Genomic DNA, 21,218 nt, shown 5'->3' with positions numbered 1-21,218 from the left:
GCAGAGGATAATGAAAGGGTATTTCCTATCAGTGGATTATCAACATCAATTGTACATAACCTATCATAATTATAGGCAAGGAAATTGCAGTATTGATGAATAAACGAAGGAATTTTATCGTCTGCACATAAGAAATAACATGGACGAGCCAAAATTTCAGACAGTTACAAATTATCTTGGTAGATTGAAACAAGAGCTGCAAGATGAGATTGTTGATGCGATTTGGGATATGGATACAACAGTTGCTATGACAAAAAAAAATGAAAGAATGGAAACAATATGTTATTCCTAGAGCTCAGTAGAGGTAATTTATTGGTGTACAAAATAACCAAGCAATGTTGGGGTTGAAAACAAGCAGAAAACAGGGGCTGGTAGTAGTCGAGTGGAACAACCAGCTCAGCAGTAGTTAAGGCAGCAACTGCCTAGATAGCAACAGTCTTCTGGACAGCAGAATAACCCTTATGCAAAGTCTATGTTGAATAAGTGTTTGGATTGTAGAAAACTAGGGCATAGATCATGTGCATGTCGTCTTAAAAATTTGAAGTTAGAAGAGGCTGAAGTCGACAAAGAAGAGGTGAATGACATTGAGGATAGGGATAATGAGGAGGCCTTGAGTTTGAAGCATGTGAGAAAGCGTCATTGAACTGTATTGTGCAGAAAATTTTATTAGCGCTGAAGTTTAAAGAAGATAATCAGCACAATAAGATTTTCAGAACACGTGGCACCATCAATGATAAAGTGTGCAACGTGATAATTGATAGTGGTAGTAGTGAGAACATAGTTTCAAAGACACTAGTTGATGTGATGGGAATTTTGATAAAGAAATGTCCAACTCCTTACAAAATAGAGTGGATAAAAAAGGGAACAGAAATGCGAGTGACAGGGGCGTGTCGTATTACTTTCTCCATTAAAAAGATTTATAAGAGTGATATAGTATGTGATATAGTGGACATGCATAGTTTCAAAGACACTAGTTGATGTGATGTGAATTTTGATAAAAAAATACCCAACTCCTTACAAAATAGAATGGATAAAAAAAGGCACAGAAACGCAAGTGACAGGGGCGTGTCGTATTCCTTTCTCCATTAAGAAGATTTATAAGAGTGATATAGTATGTGATATGGTGGACATGGATGCATGCCATTTATTATTAGACAAACCTTGGCAATTTGATGTAGATGCGGTTTATAAAAGAATGGATAATGTGTACAAGTTTTAGTAGAATAGCAAGAAATCTCGTTTAGCGCCTTTAACAAACAAAAAAAAGAATCATAAGGCTGAAGTGATGAATTTTCTAATTATTATGAAAGGACATCTAGAAGAAAATTGTGATGGTTACAAGAAGCTATAGAAGGAAGATAAGTTTGAGGTGAAGTCTATTGTTAAAAGAGTGCAATCATTATTAATTGAGTTCGTAGACATCACACCATTAGAGATGTCAGATAAATTGTCGCCTTTATGAGATATCCAGCATCATATAAACCTAGTCCTTGGTGTAAGTTTACCTAACTTGCCATATTATCGTATGAGTCCTTATGAGCATGAGATTTTATAAGGACATGTTGATGAATGGTTATGGAAGGGACTTATTCGTGAGAGCATGAGTCTATGTCCTATACCAGCTTTGTTGGTGCCAAAGAATGATGAAAGTTGGCATATGTGTAGCAGATTTCTTATTCTAACGTTTCAAGATTTACTAGATCAGCTAAATGGAGATAAGGTTTTCTCGAAGATAGACTTGCGTAATGGGTATCATCATATTTGGATTAGGCCTATAGATGAGTGGAAGACAACGTTCAAGACGAAAGAAAGGCTATATGAGTGGTTGCGATGTCATTTAGATTGTCAAACGCACCGAGTACTACGCTTAATGAAATAGGTTCTTAAGCTTTTTTCTTGAATATTTGTTGTGGTATATTTTGATGATATTGTGGTGTATTATGTTGATGTGGTGATGCATTTGGAGTATTTGAGAATGGCTATGGAGGTGTTACGGCGAATAAGCTTTACATTAATATAAAGAAATGTAGCTTTCTACATAGTAATATGAAGCTTTTGGGTTTCATCATTAGTTTAAATAGGAGAAAATCGTCATTTTATGTATTTAGTAAGTCGAAGATACAAACCATTAAAGAATGGTCTATGTTGAGTGCTAGAAAATGTATATTTATAAAGGAGAAAACAGTAATTTTACACTCCAAGTCTCACTAACATCCATACTTTTATGTATTTAAGTTCCTTATGATTTAATTATGTGTGTTTTATTATAATTAAGTATTTCATGTATTTTATGTGGCATCATGGTCATTTCACAATGAACGAGAGATTAGATAGCAAAACAAACAATAATTTTGAACTCATGACAGTTGAAAATCTTAGGAGGAGCATAAAATGATAAACGACATTGTTCACATGTACAATACTGTTTATGGTACTGTTCACATATACAATATGATGATGTGGCATTGACTGATGATGCGGCAGCGTTCGATTGCACGAATGATGTGGCATTGACTACTTATGTAGCATTGACTGATGATGTGGTATTGACCGATGATGTGTCGCGATCCTATTGGATTAAAATGTTGATATGACGTTGATCGATGATGTGGCAGCATGCTAGTGGACCGAAAAACATGCGTACGGTATATTCATATACATGGAATGACAACCATGATCATGTGTTCTATCCAATTAAAACTTGTCACGTGTCGCAATCCTGAGCGTCCAAATTGTTTTAATCTGATGGTAATGATTTACTCATTGTATCTATAAATAGGGGGCTCCCCCCTAATTGGGCACCGCTGAATTCATTTTGGAACTCTATTTTCTATAATTCCTTCTCTATCTCGTATTTTCTATGTATTTTAATAAATTTTTATTTTACCCTTAGTTCAATTATGAGTAGCTAATTTTCTTTCAAGCTTGGGTTGAAGGTGAAGTCTCAACATGTTCCATAGGTTTAATTTGGTAAATTTACTTTCTCTTCTTCTCTGATTTATGTGAATGTTTTGACTTTTCGTCGACAGATAGTAATAATCTTGTTTAGATTTTGCACTGGTATAATCGTCTCCCTAGTGCAAGGTTATTACTATTTGGCACGATAAGCACTTAGCACCATATTTATTTGAGTGAGGTTCATGAGGAGTGAAAACCTCTTTCATGATTTGATTGGCACTAATAAGGAATATTAAACTCATGGTGCATGTTGAGTACAGATCCAGAGACTCAAGTGCTTCATTTTAATAGTTTTTACTTTAATTTATTCCGCCATTCTAATTTAAATTTTAAGATAGTTTAAATCACTTTCACCACAAATCCAACTATCCACTTAGAAAATTAATTCTACACGCAATTAAAATCCATCTCCTCATGGGATCGACACTCGTCGCTGTTGATCTATTCTACAATAAATTCGTGCAATTGCGAATTCGATAAAATTTACACAACAATTTTTTCATGAGGAGTGGAAACTCATTCATGATTTAATTGGCACTAATAAGGAATATTAAGCTCATGGTGCATGTTGAGTGTAGATCCAGAGATACAAACGCTTTATTTCAATAGTTTTCACTTTAATTTATTCCCGCTATTCTATTTTAAATTTTAGGATAGTCTAAATCACTTTCACCACAAATCCAACCACCCACTTAGAAAATTAACTCTACACATAATTAAAATTCACCTCCTCGTGGGATCAACACTTGTCACTGTTGATCTATTCTATAATAGATTTGTGCACTTGCGAGTTCAATAAAATTTGCACAATAGTCTACACCTAAGATAATAGGTGAAGTTAGAAGTTTTTATGGGTTGGCAACGTTTTATAAGAAGTTTATTCGCGATTTTAGCATTATAACCGCACCTATTATAGAGTATTTGAAAAAAGAAAAAATTAAATGGGGAGAAGAAGAAGAGGCGAGTTTTGCTTTACTAAAGGAGAAATTGTCCACTGCTCCCGTGTAAACCTTGCCAAACTTCGTCAAGCTATTGAGGTCGAGTATGATGCTTCTAGTAAGGGAATCGAGGTTGTTCTTTCCCACGAAATGCAACAAATTAAGTATATAAATGAGAAGTTAAATGAGGCATGGCCGAAGTGGTCTATCTATAACCAAATGTTTTATGACATCCTAAGGGCATTGAAGACATGGGAACATTTCTTGATTCAAAAGGAATTCTTGCTTTGTAGTGATCACCAAGCATTAAAGTACTTTAACAGCCAATACAATTTGAGCAAGATGCATGCGAGATGGGTAAGTTATATGCAGAAATTCACTTTTGTTCTAAAGCACAAATCTAGGCAACAGAATAAAGTCACAGACACGCTAAGTAGGCAAACAACTTTACTCGTAACTCTAGTTAATAAAGTTACTAGTTTTGAGTGCTTAAAGGAGTTGTACGCTGAGGATGATGACTCTGCGCACATTTAGGATCGCTACATCAATCATCAAAATGTGGAGGATTTCTTCTTTGAGGATGGATATTTATTCAAAGCCAACCAGTAATGTGTGCCTCAAAGTTTTTTAAGGGAATAGATTATCCGCAAGTTGCATAGAAGATTGAGAGGACATCTTGGACGAGATAAGAGCAAGGCATTTGTGGAGGAGCATTTTTATTAGCCGCAGTTGAACAAAGATGTGAAAAAAATTGTGCAAAGGAGTTGGGTTTGTCAAAAAGGCAAGGGGTACGCACAGAATACGGGATTTATACTTGCCATTACCTGTTCCAGAAAATATTTAGTTGGATTTGTCTGTGGATTTTGTGTTAGGGTTGTCGCGCACAAGGACAAGTCGAGATTCTATATTGGTGGTGGTGGATAGCTTTTTTAAGATGGCGTACTGGTGTGTAATTCCTAATGCTATAGGTGTCAATGTGCAAGTATACACAACAAGTAATATATTGATGAGTATTCGGATCGTCTCCACAGGGATTGATGTTATTAGATTTGCTACAACAACCTTAACAGTGCAGTCTTATTTTAAATAAAAATAAAACAATTAATAAATCTAATGAACTAATTAAAATAAGAATGCAACAAATAAAATGAAATAAGGAAAATTCTCACGTCAAACACTAGGAACTAATGGGGATGCAGTAGTTGAGTGAATAAACTCACTTAATGGCTTTGACTAATTTTTCAATTACAGTACCGTTGCTATAGCATATACTACAGCACTATGCAGAATCCCTCATGAATTCTTAGTTGTTGCCTGTTGGATAGCTTATATCTAATGCAAGCTAACAGTGACCAATTGTTATGCCAACATTAAATTTTCTAGATTCTATTTACCCTACAAGGTGAATTCTTATGTCTAGTTCATCACTAATTTTAGATCAAGTATAGTTCTATTCAAATTGAGATTCACTCAACTTGGGAAACTCAATTTAAAACCAAGTATTGTCTTAATGAGATCCATTAAGTCAGACTTTTTTTAGGCTCTTTCTTAGTTAGTATCCATTAAATGGGTGGTCAACTAAAATAGGGAATTAAAATAAATATAATTAAGACAAAATGTTATAGCAAGCACAGAACAACGTATATATGTCAGTTAAACATCCATTAAGATCATTTATTACTCAACTACAATTAAATTTATTTTATGATTTGCAATAAAACAGTAAATAAAATTATTTCAACCATCAAATACATCCCCATAAATAAACAGAAGACAAGAAAATAAGATAAAGAGTTTAAGTTTGCTTAATCTTGCAATCTCTCCTTCTTGTTCACTGTGAATCCTCTGTTGCAGCCTTGAAATCCCTATTATTTTCTATTTTTATTTTGTTTTTCTCTGTGATTTTTCCTTGAGTGACGGCTCTCTCTTTTCTTTTTCATGCGTGCTCCTTTTATAACTTAGAACTAAGGTAACCAAAAACATGTGGCGCATATCCTCCATTTTTGGAAATTTATATCGCAATATTTTAATTGTTGCATGTGAAATCCAATTTGTCATTGCTCCATGATTGCTACAGTAACGGCTACAACATCTTCATTGTTTCAGATTTGTTTCAATTCTTCTGTATCTAAGTTCTTTCATTGTCTCTGCAACTCTGCAAGTCTGTTGCAACATTCCTTCCTTAAAACTTGAGCTTTTGGCCACCTACAATTATGCATATAATTTAAACATAAATTATTTTTAAACAACTCAATTTATTAAAAATAAACTAAAATGGATGTTCATGCACAATATAACTAAAATACTATAAAAGTACATTATTTACTCCTTAAGTATTAATGATTTAAGTCTAAAAGTATCATGATAACTCTTATTTCATAGAGTTATCACGCACTTTATTGCGTTCAAGAAGACTGAAGATGTCACTTCAGTTGCATATTAGTTCTTTTGAGAGGTTGTGTGTTCATTAGTAAGTTTTGGCATCATTTTTTGGATAAGTTTAGCACGCAATTGCAGTTTAGTAGTGACCAACGGTCAAACAGAAGTGGTCAATCAGACTTTGGGCAATATGTTATAGTGTGTTTGTAGTGACAAGCAACGGATCTGGACGTTGCCTTGCATCAAGTCGAGTTTGCTTACAACAACATAGTCAATAGATCCCCTTACGAGATCGTCTACACTTGTTCCCCTACCATGTTTTTGATCTGGCTATCATGCCTAAGACGGCATGAATAAGACAAAACAATAGATAATGTTGTAGAAAAGGCTTTTCAGATTCATATTGATGTTCAAGCTCACTTGGAGGATGCCAATGCTAAATACAGGCTGAGGCAGACAGGCATTGATGTAAGAAGGTGTTTCATGAGGGTGATTTAGTGATGGCGCATTTGCAGCATAGTCGTTTCCTTGGTATTCATGCCAAGTTGGAAAAGTGGAAGTACAGTCCATTCGGTGTTGCACGGAAGATTAATGATAATGTTTATGTGCTTCAGCTGCTAGACAATTAGAACATCTCTCACACTTTCAACGAATCTGGCATGTTTGCGTACCATCCAGATGACAAGGAGTTGTATCTACCTAACTCAAGGACAAGTTCTTTTCCAAGTAAGGGGGACTGATGTAGGTTGTTTGTGTATTACAAGTGGGGTACCTTCTAAAGGTCATAACTTAAGTTACAAGTGTTTGTTTCAGCGTATAATATACTGTTTTGAAGTTTGTGACGAGATGAACAAAAATTAGAATAGGTTGTGTTGTTCTGCTCCGTGTTAAAGCAAGAAATTCCCCTTCTTTTTTAATCATTTTTTAGTTTTAAGATTTTTTATTACTTTTCCTAATTCTTCTAGGATTTTTATCTTCTTTTTTTTTTAATTCATATTTGAATGACTTTGTTTTCATTTTTCTTATTTTGATTAGAAGAATCTAATTATCAAACTCTATTTTAGATTTACCTATTTTAACAAATTCTTGATATTTAAACTAGTTATAAAAAGGGGTCAAAACCCTAATTTATTCATTCAAGCTTTAAATAAAATTTATCATCATTCAGAAACTTAGTTTCTTCTACAAGCAAACTCAATAACGTTTCATTTTTGTCATGTAAGCTTTTAATTTTGTTTAATTTCTCTTCTTCAATCTTCTTGTTCGACGCCGCGCCTCCGATCCATCTACTCAAGTGAGTGCACTTTCACATCGAAGTTTCTAGTTCTTTCAGTCGATTATTTTGTATTCCACTAATGATAACACAGTAATTGCTGCTGCGAAAATGTAAGCAAGCACAGAGATTTCAGATATTATCTTGCTTGTGTTATGATCTTATATGTCTAACAAATTAAACACAAAACAGTTTTGAAATGCAATCAAATTAAAATGGACACAACTTGATAAATGAATAGCTCAAAGAACACTGACGATAATGGAATTGCAAGAAAAACTCGCTATAGAGAATTTCTTGTACAATTATTACTAATAATGACCTCCATGGCCAAAGCTGGTGGCTGTGGGTTATGTGGCAGCAAGTAGGCAATTCCGCAATAATGAGTTACTGCCTGGGCAAGGCAGCTGCCCAGGCCCCATTGTCTAAATTGCGCTACGGATTTAATAATTTATTCCAAGTTGTACCACACCCAATTAGTTAGTTGCTAGTTGTGCACTTGTGGCAGTCTTTTGTTAAATCGAAACGTTACACTCACCACTTATCATACATTTGTTGACCATTTCCACGTCTGAATTTTGATATGATACAACTTGGAATAGCTGTACCTCTTTTAATAATACACAGATGAGCCTTAATACACTTGAGTTATGTTTGGAAATTAGGATTAATTGTGGGTTAGATTAGCTTTGGGATTAAATATTCTATCATATATTTGGCAACTTTGTTTGGATTAGATTAAGGAAGACTAAATTTAAATTTAGTTCTTCTAAAAAAAAATTAAATTTAGTTCTTAAATTATGGGATTAACAATCCCAATTTATAAGTGGGTTTAGATGGGATTAGAATAAGAGAAACAATTTATTCATTTGCAATATTTCTTTTATATATAACACCGTTTTTTATTTATCACTTAAAATTTAATTAATTAATTATTTATTTTATTCATGATTTAGTTGAAATTTATTTTTAATTTTGCTTTTATAGTCTAATCAAATTGGTAATTTTACTGCAATAAAATTATCAATTTAATAATTTATTACAATATTTGATTGTATTAAATTTTATATTACTAATGTAGTATTAAAAATAATCATGAAAAATAATAATACAAGTAATTAATTGATTATATATATATTATTTGCTAACTTTTTGATAAAATAAAATAAATCTAAAATATCTTATAAAAATTATTTAAATAATTAAATAGTTTTATTGATTTATATTTGTTTATTATAATTATGATTGTCCAATAACTAATTTGTTATATGTTTAATGTTCTTATTAATTACCTTTAAATTAATTTTAATTATTACTCTTAAATATTCATAAATATTTTTTGTATTTAAATATGATTTAACACTATTCAATCTGATATTTTTTGTATAATCTAATCGAATCAAATCCAAACTAATCTAGTCCAATCATAATTTTAGTCCAATTTAATCATGAATGCCAAACGTAGTTTATGGGCCTAATTTTATTAATGAAATTTAGATTTAATATGATCTAAGTTGTGTTGATTTTTTAATAATCTTTTGTTACAATAAATTTAAAATAATGTATAGATAAGTTTTGATTATATTTTAATTCTTATCCTATAATTATCAATACAATCTTATTTTTATTTTTAAAAAAAAGCTCATTCCGACACATAAGCCAAATCCTTCTTAATAATTTTTAATGTATTTTTTTATGTCTAATTAAATTCAATTCATTCATCGCCAGATATGACTTTATAAAATCAAAATGCTCGATGATGTGGAAATTCAAATATCTTGTACATCTTTTTTTTTTCCATCTCCACCATGTAGATCAGACTTGATGAAAGAGATTTCCATCTGGCCATCAGCTTTAGTGCACGCCATTATTATTTATTCAATGGATGACCCTATGTTACGTTAAACGTAACGTACATACACTCACAGCAACAGTAATTAGAACTGTTGATGTGAGTGCGTGTACGTTACGTTTAACGTAACATAGCACTGACCTTATTCAATGGATCAACATAATTCAAGGGCCGGCTACCTTCCACCTCCTGTAGGGTACTTCCTAGTTTGTCTTTTGTCAGTTAAACATTAGATCTAATTCATAAGTTGTTTCAACGACATGGATGTGTTTATTTATATTTTTACTTTGTTGTTCCTGTTATTTGCTGAAATACCAAAAAGGCCAAAGTTTTCTCAATTTTTATACAAAAATTCAAATTGTTTGGAATGTTCACATTTAGATCATTCCCCGAGTTTGATTATCACATGATTGAAGTAAATTTTATAAATAAAAAGAAAATAGCAAAGAATTGTGGCTGTAGAAGTTGCCAGCTGCTGCACTCGTTGGTTGAGGTAGATCGTGAGGGAGGTGAAACTATCAATACGTTCCAAATTTGTCAATCTAGACCAAAAATCTGGAATATATATCTAGAAAATAACCAATATTCAAGTTGAAATAGTCATTTAGAGTCCTGATAGTATATTTTTTTCAAATAGGATCTCATTTGCTAGCAAATGATGGTCTCGTTGTGTAGATCGCGAAATTGTGAATCTTTTGATGCCTATACTATTGTCGTAAGATTAACTCGAACGACGGAGATTGACGACAAGCGGTTGTGGGTAAAATTGAATTTTTTATTTCTTTTGCATTATAGACACTTCCTTTTTATTTAAAATAATTAAAATTAAAAATAATTTAATTTGTTTAAATTAGTGATATGTTTTAATCCTTTGTAATATGGGAGAAAAACAGAAAATTTGAGAAAACATAGATAACAGAATCAAAATTGAGAAGAGTATAATTCTTAAATTTAAAGTGTTTGAATTCCTAAATTGAAAGTGTAATTTAAATTTGAGAAAAAAATAGATAATAGAATTAGAATTTCCATATCTACTGAGAAGAATATAATTCTTAAATTGGACGTGTTTGAATTCCCATAAAATTTAAACTCCTTCAAAAATTTGATAACCTAACAAACGAAACCTTGAAGCTGCAAATTTGAAAGCTTGGTCTGTGGCAATAGAAGAAACTTCGAGAAGAAGAGGAGAAGAAGAAAGATAATAATAAGAAGAAGAAGGAATTGTATGTTCGATAACCTAATAAAATTTTAAAACCAATAATTTTTTTTCAGTTTTCTAAAATAAGAGGGACTAAAATGTAATTAAACTAGAAAAAGCAAAAAAATGGAGTACTGATTATGGTGATTATGTCACTTACCGTAAAATGTTATCACACTCAAACCCATAATGGGACACAACTATATATGGGACCTTCAGAGTGTGAGGTTTGAGGTTTGCAATTTGTATGCAATACAAAAGGAAAAAGATACCTCGATGGTCACATACAATCATTAGTTTAGTAGTTGTCACTTAAGACTTTTCTTTTCTTGCTATTATTCTCTTTAATTATTATCAAAACTTTTCAAATATCACATTAAAATAAATAAAATAGCATTATATTTTACAAATTATTACGAATATTAAACTATTTTATGTTAATTTCAACAGACCTTATGACGAAGAGCAATGGAAGTGCATTTGATAGGATAGATAAAATTAGATATCATTCTAATATCGGACCAAGCCAACATAATTAGATTACGCTCTAATCGAAACATTATTAGATCTCATTATTGCTAACATGTATATGTTCATAATATTGATTTTGATGATAACAAACTTTAAATATTTTTGATTAAATGTTGGAGTTATTACATTAATAAAAGAAAGCCTTATAATCTTGCTTATTTTGTTCATAAAAATGGATATCTGTCAAACTTCAATTGGAAAATGACTTCATGCAATTTTTGACTAAAACTGTGATTTTGGAAGTAAACGCTTCACTGTTTACTTTAAAACAGTAAACGGCTTACTGTTTAAACCGATTAAATCCTGAGAGTAACAAATTGATTAAGCTCTAGCCGGTTAAGAAAAATGGATAAAGCTAATGTGTTTTGCAAGTTACTGGAAATAACCGGCGACCTGTTAATAACAAACAGCTAACCGATAAATTCCATAATGTTATTTTGTGCTAATCTTTAACCGTTTAGTAAAAACGAATAGCTGAGGTTTATTTTGCAGGTCTCTGAAATTTAACGATGAAAGGGTAAGCCTAAATGGCAAACTGTTTATTTAAAATTTGGTCCAACGGTAACTTTGACCAAAATAATCTGTTAACCGTTAACGGTTAACAGAGAACTGTTTGCGGGCAGACAGTCTGTAACGGCTAATTTTCGACTCCAAATATAAATAAGCTCATTCAAATTTAAACAAGGGTTGATCACAACATTATCATTGAGCTTATATTCGTGAATACAATCTTCAAAGAACTTTAAACACATTCATTTTTCTATTCACAGAATGGGCATTGATTTGTAATTTTAAATATTGTGTGAGAGAAAAATAATTTGTAATCTTTTGTTTTGAGTGATTGTAAGTGTTGGGATACACTTGGATTAAGAGATTGTGGATAATCTCTTGTTGTAAAGGTTTATTGGCACCCTGAAAGTCAATTGTAAGCATTTGAAGCCTTGAAGGCTTGTTTAGTGGAATCCTCAAGCCCGAAAAGCTTGGAGGCGTGGACGTAGGCGAGGTTGGCCGAACCACGTAAAAATCATCGTGTTTGAATCGCTCTTCCCTTATCTTTTTATATTGTGATTGATTTATTAGTCATTGTTTTAAATTCGTTTTAGATTTGCATTAAGGTTTGCATTAGAATTGAATAATTTTTAGAAATCCAATTCACCCCCCCTCTTGGGTTGCATAACTAGAATTTCAATTATAATCTAAATGACTCAATGAGGTTTTTTATAACGCATAAAGCGAGATTAGATGAGATTGTAATCCAAATGGTTGTACAAGAGAGATTTTGATAGGTAATCCAAATAGGAATGATAAAAGAGGATTTATTTGAATAATTGAAGTTGACGTTACAATAATAATATCTCTTTGTTATAATAGAGTAAATCTATTTCCCTAAATTAACTTAAAAAGAAAAACTATATTATAATTATCATAGAAATAAAAGATTAAGACACATACCATAATTTACTTTAATTAAAATAGAAAATAAATTATAGAATCCTAAAATAATGTCCTACACATCATTCTCCCCCTCTTAAAAGAGAACTTGTCCTCGAGTTTTTCTAAAGGATAAAACTTGTAGTAGAGCATCAATGCATCTTGAACCTTGAACTTATAGCCTGGTTCATCAATCATTCTTGAAACTCGAAATTCTCTATGCTTTATCTTCTTCTTGATCTTACTAATCACTATGTGAAAAGGTGAATTCTTGTAGGAGCAAACAACTTCCAAGTCTCTCATCTTCTGCTGAATCTCGTTCAATGTTCTTGCCAATGAATTTTGTCTTTGCAGCCAAATATTATTCAAGAATAATCTTCTTGTCTTCAACATGTTTAGGCATAATCATATCAATCATTGCTGGAGTCTTTTAAACTTGATTTTGCTGTACAAACTTGATCACACTATTAGATTCAATATTCAAATCATGAGTTGGTTGTACCTCTTCTTTAAAAATCTCAGATAGGTCAATAACTCCATCATCTTCAATGCTTGTCTTTTCTTCTAAGGAAACATCATGCATATTCTCGCACAAATTATCAAATTGGAACTTTAAATTAATAAAAAATTGTACTTCATTTTTTAGCATCTCAAGCGAGTCTTTTTCCTTAATAGTAAGTGAACCCATTGGTATATCTTTAGGCACTTTCATTGAGACTCGCATTTGCTTCATTAAATCTTGGACTTCGTCAAGTCTTTTAATCATTTCATTGAAGTTTCTTTGATGTTGTGACTCGATTATTGATTTAATTTGCGTGGCTAAATGAATTGGATGCTATAAAGTATAGATAATATATGTAGGTGTCCTTTCTTATACATGTAAATCAAGCACCCTCACAAATCTTATGACTGTATCCTCTCAGGTTCATAATAATATTTGCATCCATAAAATTGTTCAAACTCAAAAGCATAATCAAAGACTAATCTCATATCTTGTTGTACCAAATAATAATTGAGAAGGATAAACTCGGATCGCAAAATATAGTTCATACGATTCCATGATCGAATTTTTCATTTGCCTTGGGCAAGTTAAGAATATTGTAATGATTCCCATCAATCTGAATCATTAAATCTCAATTTACTAACAACAAATGATACTTGTTTTTCATTAGGAGTGCATAAAGCTACAAACTAATGCTCAACCTTGTCCAACCAATCAAGAAATTCTTGGGACAAGTGCATGCAAATAAGTCCGGAACATAATAATAAGAGGGTAAAGACAGTATTTTGCCATTTATTGTCAAACTTTTATACAATGACAAAATTGTAAATAAATCTCAACTCTAAAATTTTGGTGTGGCCAATGGCTGGTGGCTATAAATTGGTCTAATAATGGTCAGACCTGCTAGATTTGGTGGTGAGGAACACGATGGTAGCCGTGGATTGGCCAGATTATCGGTGATTTAGTTGAAAAACTTACTTGAAATAGTAGCAGCTTATGGTGGATTGGTTGTGATTCGTGGTGGTTTCTGGTGATGTTTGATGACGAGGATGGTTAGATATTGGTCGATGAAGGCCAGGGATTCTTATACTAGTGGTGGTCGACTTTGAATAGCGGAGGTTGATTGGTGGAGTCATGGGTTTTGGGTGCTTTTGTGCAGTGGTTGAATGGCACGGTTGAGGGCAGAGTTGGTTGGGATTTAGCCGATGGTGCTGGCGAGTATGGTGGTGGTTCTAGATGGTCATGATAACGAAACATGCGATCGGTAGTGATTGAAGTGGCAGAGCTTCACGGATTCAGGTTATTTGCGCAGCGGTCGCACGGCTGTTTAAAGGTCGAGGCTAGTCGGGTTTTGGGCAGCAATGGTTAATAAGTTTGATGGTTATAGCGGCTAGTGATGATGGCAGCCGAATTGTGGGGGAAGTAGTGGTGGGCAATGGTGGCTAAGGCTTCAAATTTTGTTTTTTTTTGTTTTTTTTCAGTGATGGATTTGGTCGCGATAGATATGGGTAGTCAGGAAAGCTATGCAATTAGCACAGAACTGCTCTGATACCAACTGAAAAATTAGATAGTAGAAGTGAAATTGATATGATAAAAAACGTAGATATCTTTTTAGTACTGGACTAAGCCAGCGTGATTAGGTTACACTATAATCAAAGTGCAATTAGATCTCATTCTAATCCAAATGACTCAATGAGATTTTTAATATCACATAAAGCAAGATTAAATAACATTGTAATTCAAACAACTCTACAAGAGAGATTTTGATAGGTAATCCTAATAGAAATTATAAAAGGGGATTTATTTGAATAATTGAAGTTAAAGTTACAATAATAAGACCTCTCTATTTATAATAGAATAAACATGTTTCTCTAAGTTAACTTAAAAAGGAAAAACAAATCATAACTATAATAGCAATAAAGGACTAAGATATATACTATAATTGACTTTAATTAAAATAAAAAATAAAATTCTAGAATCCTAAAATAATGTCCAACATCACTTTATTATTACTAAAATCGATGAACCGAGAACTTAACTTCAAATTTATACTAAATGTAAATATCATAGATAAGTAATATATATGTTTCAATATATTATGCATATTTTATTTTAATATTATTAATCAGTCAAAAACATTTTTCTAGTATTAAAAATAACTCAAAATTTTTCGTTTTAGCCTCTATGATCGCATATTCATAACTCGTGTTAGATAAACTTTATATACAAAATTAGTTATTAAATACTTTAGTTCGAAAAAAGTCAAGGAACAAAATTCTTTTATGATCTAAATTTCTTGTAAGTAAACTATATGGGCGCATATGATTGATTATATACTATCATTAACAATTACATAACACAAATTTTTTAAAACCTTTGTTCAAATTAAGTGAGAATCTTAATTGGTCAGATAAACTTGTACTTATCTTTCCTTTTTTTCATTGAAAAAAAGGACAAGAAATGCTGATTACTGTATAATAAAACTGAAAGACAATGCTTGACTGTATCGCATCAAGCATATGGAAGTCTCCTTAGCTATCGTGTATAAGGACGAGTGTCTCTGACACTTATAACAAACTTTGAAACTCCATGTGTGCTTTGAATTTTTTTTTTTGTCATTTTCAAAGGAAAACTTCTACAGAGATGCAGGGTTGTTTTTTAACGACTCAACTGCTGAGATTAATATAAATGCGCATCATCATATTTGTTATTTTGTCCAAGTAACACGATTGGAAAAAGGCAATGTTGATTATATGTACTACCAGGAACCCGAACGCTTTGACCCTCCAACAGTTCAACATACGAATGGAATGAGGAGATATTCTGCATAGAACAACTGTAAATGAACTAATATAAGAGTCGGTCTCAAACTAAATAAGGAAAATTTATTAAAAAGAAGAGGAAGGATGCACCTATTTGTGGGTGGTGGAACATAATTTATTATGTTCCCAAAAAAAAAAAAAAAACTGTACTTGATGATACTCACATGTTAATAAGTTAGGTGTATCTTTATTTATTTTTTTTTTTCAAAGGTCATTAGTTGGGAAAAAAAAGTGTAAACTGCATCCTATTTGAGACAATTTTTAAGGAAAATATACAAGGTAGATAATTGAATTTAAGAGCATAAAATGTCTTCTAACTTATGATAGGGGCAAAACGCTCTTTTAATGAGCTAGTTATCCAATTAATTTTTCCGTTTTAAAATACTATTTAAAAGATCTCTATTGTATGTCTATTTCTCTCAAAATTAATATACTTTTGTTATCGATTGCATGGTATATTTGTTTGAATCTTAATTAAGTTCTAAAAATAATTTCTTACTCTTGAAAATTAGACCCAACATATATAAATGAAACAAATATTTTGTGTAAATTTTAAGAATAAATGGACTAATTGAACAATTGCCTCGATTTGGGACATACATATTCTTAACTTATATATATGAAAGAAGAGATTTATTCTACCTACCCAATTATGAGAGGGACTTGCAAGGACTAGTAGGTTACCACTGAACTATGACCTCAATGACTTGAATTGTGTAGGGATTATAGAATCATTTACCCTTGAAATATTAGACAGTACTAAAGGCAAGCAGTAGAAATATTCACTTGCCTTCCAAATGAACATGTAAAAAGAAGTTATTGAAGCTTTACAGGATAGATCGACTGATTGAGTTTTAAGCCACAAAAAGGAAGCAAGTGTGCAGTGCCCTAATACCTGAAAGTACATAAATTCTTGGTAAGTAAGATCGCAATCACAAACAGGAAAGAAAAGCTAAATTTCTTGCAAAATTACAAATGCTTACAGTGACAAGCTTGCTTGGCATAAAACAAGAAGAAGCTCCAACTATTACAGCAGCTCCATAAGCAAATAACAGCATATAAACACAAAGCCAAAATACCTTTTGAGAAGAAAACAACACAATTATAAGGAAAATACGACCAGCTGCCCAACAACCCTAAAAATTATACTAGTTCACCTACTCTTTCTTGCCCTTGACTAACACTAAACGACTGAATGCCAAAATGTCTATCGCCATCCACATCAGGTATATCCTGTAAAAGTTCAAATCTTCTTAATAAATAATATAATTTATTTCTGAATTTTGATGGAAACTTACCTAGTTAAAGTTTACTTGACAGCTAATTATGTTTCACAACTGGTAATTTTATCACTGCTTTGGTGGATAAAAAGGCATAATATTTCAATCTAAAACATAAATTCAATTTCAGAATTACCTTGAAAACTGCTATTACAGCAGAGAAGAAGCACATGAAAGCAGTTGCAAACATCAATGACCTTGTAATTACTAGAGGTCTACCAAGCACATATTTCTATATGCATCAAAACACTTCGTTAGAAAAAATAAAAAATAAAGCTCATCTATCAACGGATCACTGTTTGACATACCAGACTTCAGATGAAGATTTTTTGTATGTATACCTGAATGTGAATGAAGAAAGCAAGTTGAACTACAACTGCCCTCACAGTCAGGATGCAGCTTGCAGCTAGAAAAGCATGTCTCTTCCATCTAAGAAACGGAAGCTACAAGAGCGAATAACAATGAGCCTGTTGATCAAGTAACCAATCTTGCAGAAAAAGATCCTTTATAGCAACATAAACAAAACGTTTACGAGGCACTTACTTCTATGGAATATACACTTCCAAGCAAAAAACTTATGAAGAGGGCCAAAAAAAGTGGTGGTGATTTGAACCTAATCCCCATAGTCATACTCTGAAAAAAAAACCAAAGAATTATAAGCAACAAAATTTTGCTCATTAGAACTTTGAGTTAATTTGAAATCTATAAGGGTTATGCATTTTCTGAATACGAACTTATCTACATATGCTAGTAATTATTTACAGGCTGGTCATATTTAATTTAGTGGTTAGTAATTTTATTCTATGCATAGAAGTTGTGAATTAAAAATCGGAATACTGCAACTTAAGCTTGCCCCTAAATATGATTATCACTTAACAATTAATGGGATTACAACAAATTTTGGCCATTGGCTTACCATCAATAAAGATATGGAAACAATTGTTGCTCCTGTTTCCATTGAGAAGTCGCCAGAAGCAAGGGGCAGATCAGGCTTATTAACCTATAAACATAAGAAAATTGATTTATTACTCAAAGAAGCTACATATATATATATACACACGAAGCCTCAACCAATGAACTTATTTTTTTCGCAATGTAAACAATCTAATTTGATAAATTTACATCATAGTCTCTTAGATAATCATAACAATTTTTTATTTTTTTTGAGTAATATTAACATCAGAGAAGTTCTATAAATTATACATACTATTTAAAATACCTTGTCTATTTCAACATCATATAATTGGTTCAAGCCAACCACGTAAATGTTCATCAAGACTGAGGGCACCAAGGCCTATATCAAGAAGAATCAATCATTTCAATCAGTTGATGATACACACTCATTCAGACAGCCATTTTCAAGTAGTTGCTTTCTCCTTCAATAATCCCATGAAAAATTCTTACCTTCAAGAGTCCCATAAAAAATGTGGGAGTGAGATCAGCAATTGTTTGTACTGGAAGAAGAGAAACTGATATTATCCCTAATATCTGAAAACAAAAATTGAGTTAAAAAAAAAGGGAAAATCAGTCAAAATATTTAGAAAGATTTTGTCATCCGATTGTATTTCTCGAGAAAAAATAAAAATTAAAGATTTAGATAGTAATAAACTCACAGTGCCAATCACAGTGTGAGGACGAGAAAAACGGTAGAGTGCAATTAAATTCTTTTGGAGAGCATCCCGAAAGCTTGTCAAATTATTATCATCCTCGGATTTTGATGCATACCCATCTTGTGATGTGTCAGGAACACAGTATTTCTTCAATGATTTGTTGTTTCTGTTTTTCAAATATTCACTGTTTCTGCTAATTTTATTGGGTAATAAAAAAGAACTTTGCGAACATTTGATGAAGTTCTTGCCCTGACTATTTCTGTTTGGGATGCTACGTAACTGAGTTGCTGGCGATTGAAATGTTGTGATGTAACCTGAAGATGGCAAAGACGGATACATTATCTATTAGTTATATGTGAAAATTTTGAAATGCAAAGGCCAATAAGACTAATATGAATGGCATTAATCATTACGCTAAATTAGTCAAGCACACAGATGGAAACTTTAACGATTCAGTAATACGTTTGATGCAAATTACGCTTTAGGGTACATTATCTATTAGTTTTATGTGCACTGCTTTGGCAATGAAACTTACAGCGGCAAATTACGCTTTAGGAAAATCAACAAAATCAAGCCATAACATACCTCCTGGAATGGCTTTCATTTGTGAATATAGGTTATTGTTTGTTATGTAAATGAATCTAGCAAGAAGAAATATAATCTTCCTTTTGCTATTTCATTATATATCCATTGTTCTCATTTAAGACAACTTATGAGCGAATAACATTTGCATACAACTTATCAAAGGTATAATTATATATAGTATCATGTCAAATATGACCACAGTCATTTATTTGGATATTCATTGAGTTGTAAAAGTCCAATCAAATCAATGAATAAAACTTTCACTAGAGTATTTTGATATTTGTATTAGCAATAGACAACTTATAATAGCTGTACACAATTCATCAAGGCATCGTTGTGATGTCTGTAAACTTTATTGTATAAATAGGACCCACAGTCATTTATTTGAGTATCCATATTAAGAATTGAGTCTTAAATATCGAAGCATGAATAAAACTTTAGCTAAATATTTAATAAATTTTCTAACCCGCAGCAGCCTAAAATAGTGAAATCCTAAAAACAAAATTGATAAATAATTCAGAATTCCTTATTCATGGTAAAATTTTATTACTAAATATATGAAAAAATGATACGTACACTCCCAAAATTTGAGAAAATAGTCATACAGAATACCAAATTTTTAATAAGGGACACAACACTCCCTTTTAACTATAATATCCTTTCTAAATAGTAACTAAAAAAATTGATTTTAAAATTTTTAATAAATAAAAATATAATTTAAATTGTCTAATATGTCTAGTAGACTAATAATATTAGAATATTTTAATATATAAAATAATTTTTAAAATGTAAAATTTTATATTTATTTTAATAATATATTTGTATTTATTATAAAAATTTGGTTAAGTAGATTTTACAATTAATAAAATATATTTCATGTATTAATAGCATTAAAATTATTTTATATAATATTGAAAATAATTTAAATTTTAATATAGTTATTTTAATATTATATTTCTATTTATTATAAAATTTAGTTTAATATAATACAAGATTGTAAAGTGCTAAAATATTTTTTTAAATGTATATATTCTTACATTTATTTTAATATTGTATTTCTATTTATTATAAAACATTTGAGTCAATTTTTTTAAGTGAATAGTGCCTAAAGTTATTGTAGTAAAAAGAGTCTTAGAGTCTCTTATTGGAAACTTAAAAGTCTATATGACCATCTCTCCAAATCTTGAGAGAGAAAGAGAAAGAGAGAGAGAGAGAGAGAGATTTATCAACCATGAATATCCTTTTTTGGCGATAAAGAAAAGCTAGTATTACGGGGAGGGGAAATCAAAATGATAAGCAAATAGGACAATAAATAAAAAGGTATGAAACAAAGTAACGGATGTTTGGATCGAGACGTGTGTTTTATTCATGCATATAAGTTCAAAGACGGTTTCTCCATGTGTTTACCATCCTAATTAAGTAACTATTGATTTAATGAAATAAGTGCTAAATAGGAATAAATCTTCATAAAAATAGTATTATTATTTATACGGAAAATTTAAAGAAAATCAGTATGTGTCTATGTCAAATCAAGCTAAAAAATATTTGATAATTGTTTTCTAATTTAAAATCAATCGTTTTCAAAGACAAATTTTAAGAGATGTAAAGACACTACAATCATAATCTTCTTCGAGTTTTTATAAGTTTTGTAATATTTTCTTATTCCTTGTAAGTTGTTCTTAATTTTTAGCGATTTTAATTGTCGAAAAAAATTGCTTTGTTTGAAATTTTATTTAGTGATTTTGCATCTGAAAAAATTGATATATCCTCTTTTTACAACTCACGCATCAGGTTTTTACGATAATATTACTTAATTGATCATCTCATTTTGTCAACTTTTTTTCTTCAAAAAAAAATGA

General features: G+C 31.3%; 1 protein-coding gene across 1 annotated transcript in view; it reads right to left on the bottom strand.

The window, feature by feature from the left end:
* Window positions 1-21,218, bottom strand: part of LOC102625279 (coumarin 8-geranyltransferase 1b, chloroplastic-like) — a 28,442-nt gene that overhangs the window by 6,412 nt on the left and 812 nt on the right. The window contains exons 2-9 of the mRNA XM_052436773.1: window positions 18,778-19,088; window positions 18,569-18,652; window positions 18,384-18,458; window positions 18,081-18,164; window positions 17,708-17,797; window positions 17,506-17,607; window positions 17,301-17,396; window positions 17,046-17,117 (exon numbers count right to left, since the gene is read on the bottom strand). Coding sequence (XP_052292733.1) covers window positions 17,046-17,117; window positions 17,301-17,396; window positions 17,506-17,607; window positions 17,708-17,797; window positions 18,081-18,164; window positions 18,384-18,458; window positions 18,569-18,652; window positions 18,778-19,088 — 914 coding nt within the window. The remainder of the gene's footprint in view (window positions 1-17,045; window positions 17,118-17,300; window positions 17,397-17,505; window positions 17,608-17,707; window positions 17,798-18,080; window positions 18,165-18,383; window positions 18,459-18,568; window positions 18,653-18,777; window positions 19,089-21,218) is intronic.

The sequence above is a fragment of the Citrus sinensis genome, chromosome 1, assembly GCF_022201045.2.
Source record: "Citrus sinensis cultivar Valencia sweet orange chromosome 1, DVS_A1.0, whole genome shotgun sequence".
Taxonomy (NCBI): domain Eukaryota; kingdom Viridiplantae; phylum Streptophyta; class Magnoliopsida; order Sapindales; family Rutaceae; genus Citrus; species Citrus sinensis.
Note: the sequence above shows the minus strand (reverse complement) of the source record. Positions and strands in the feature narration are given on the sequence as shown.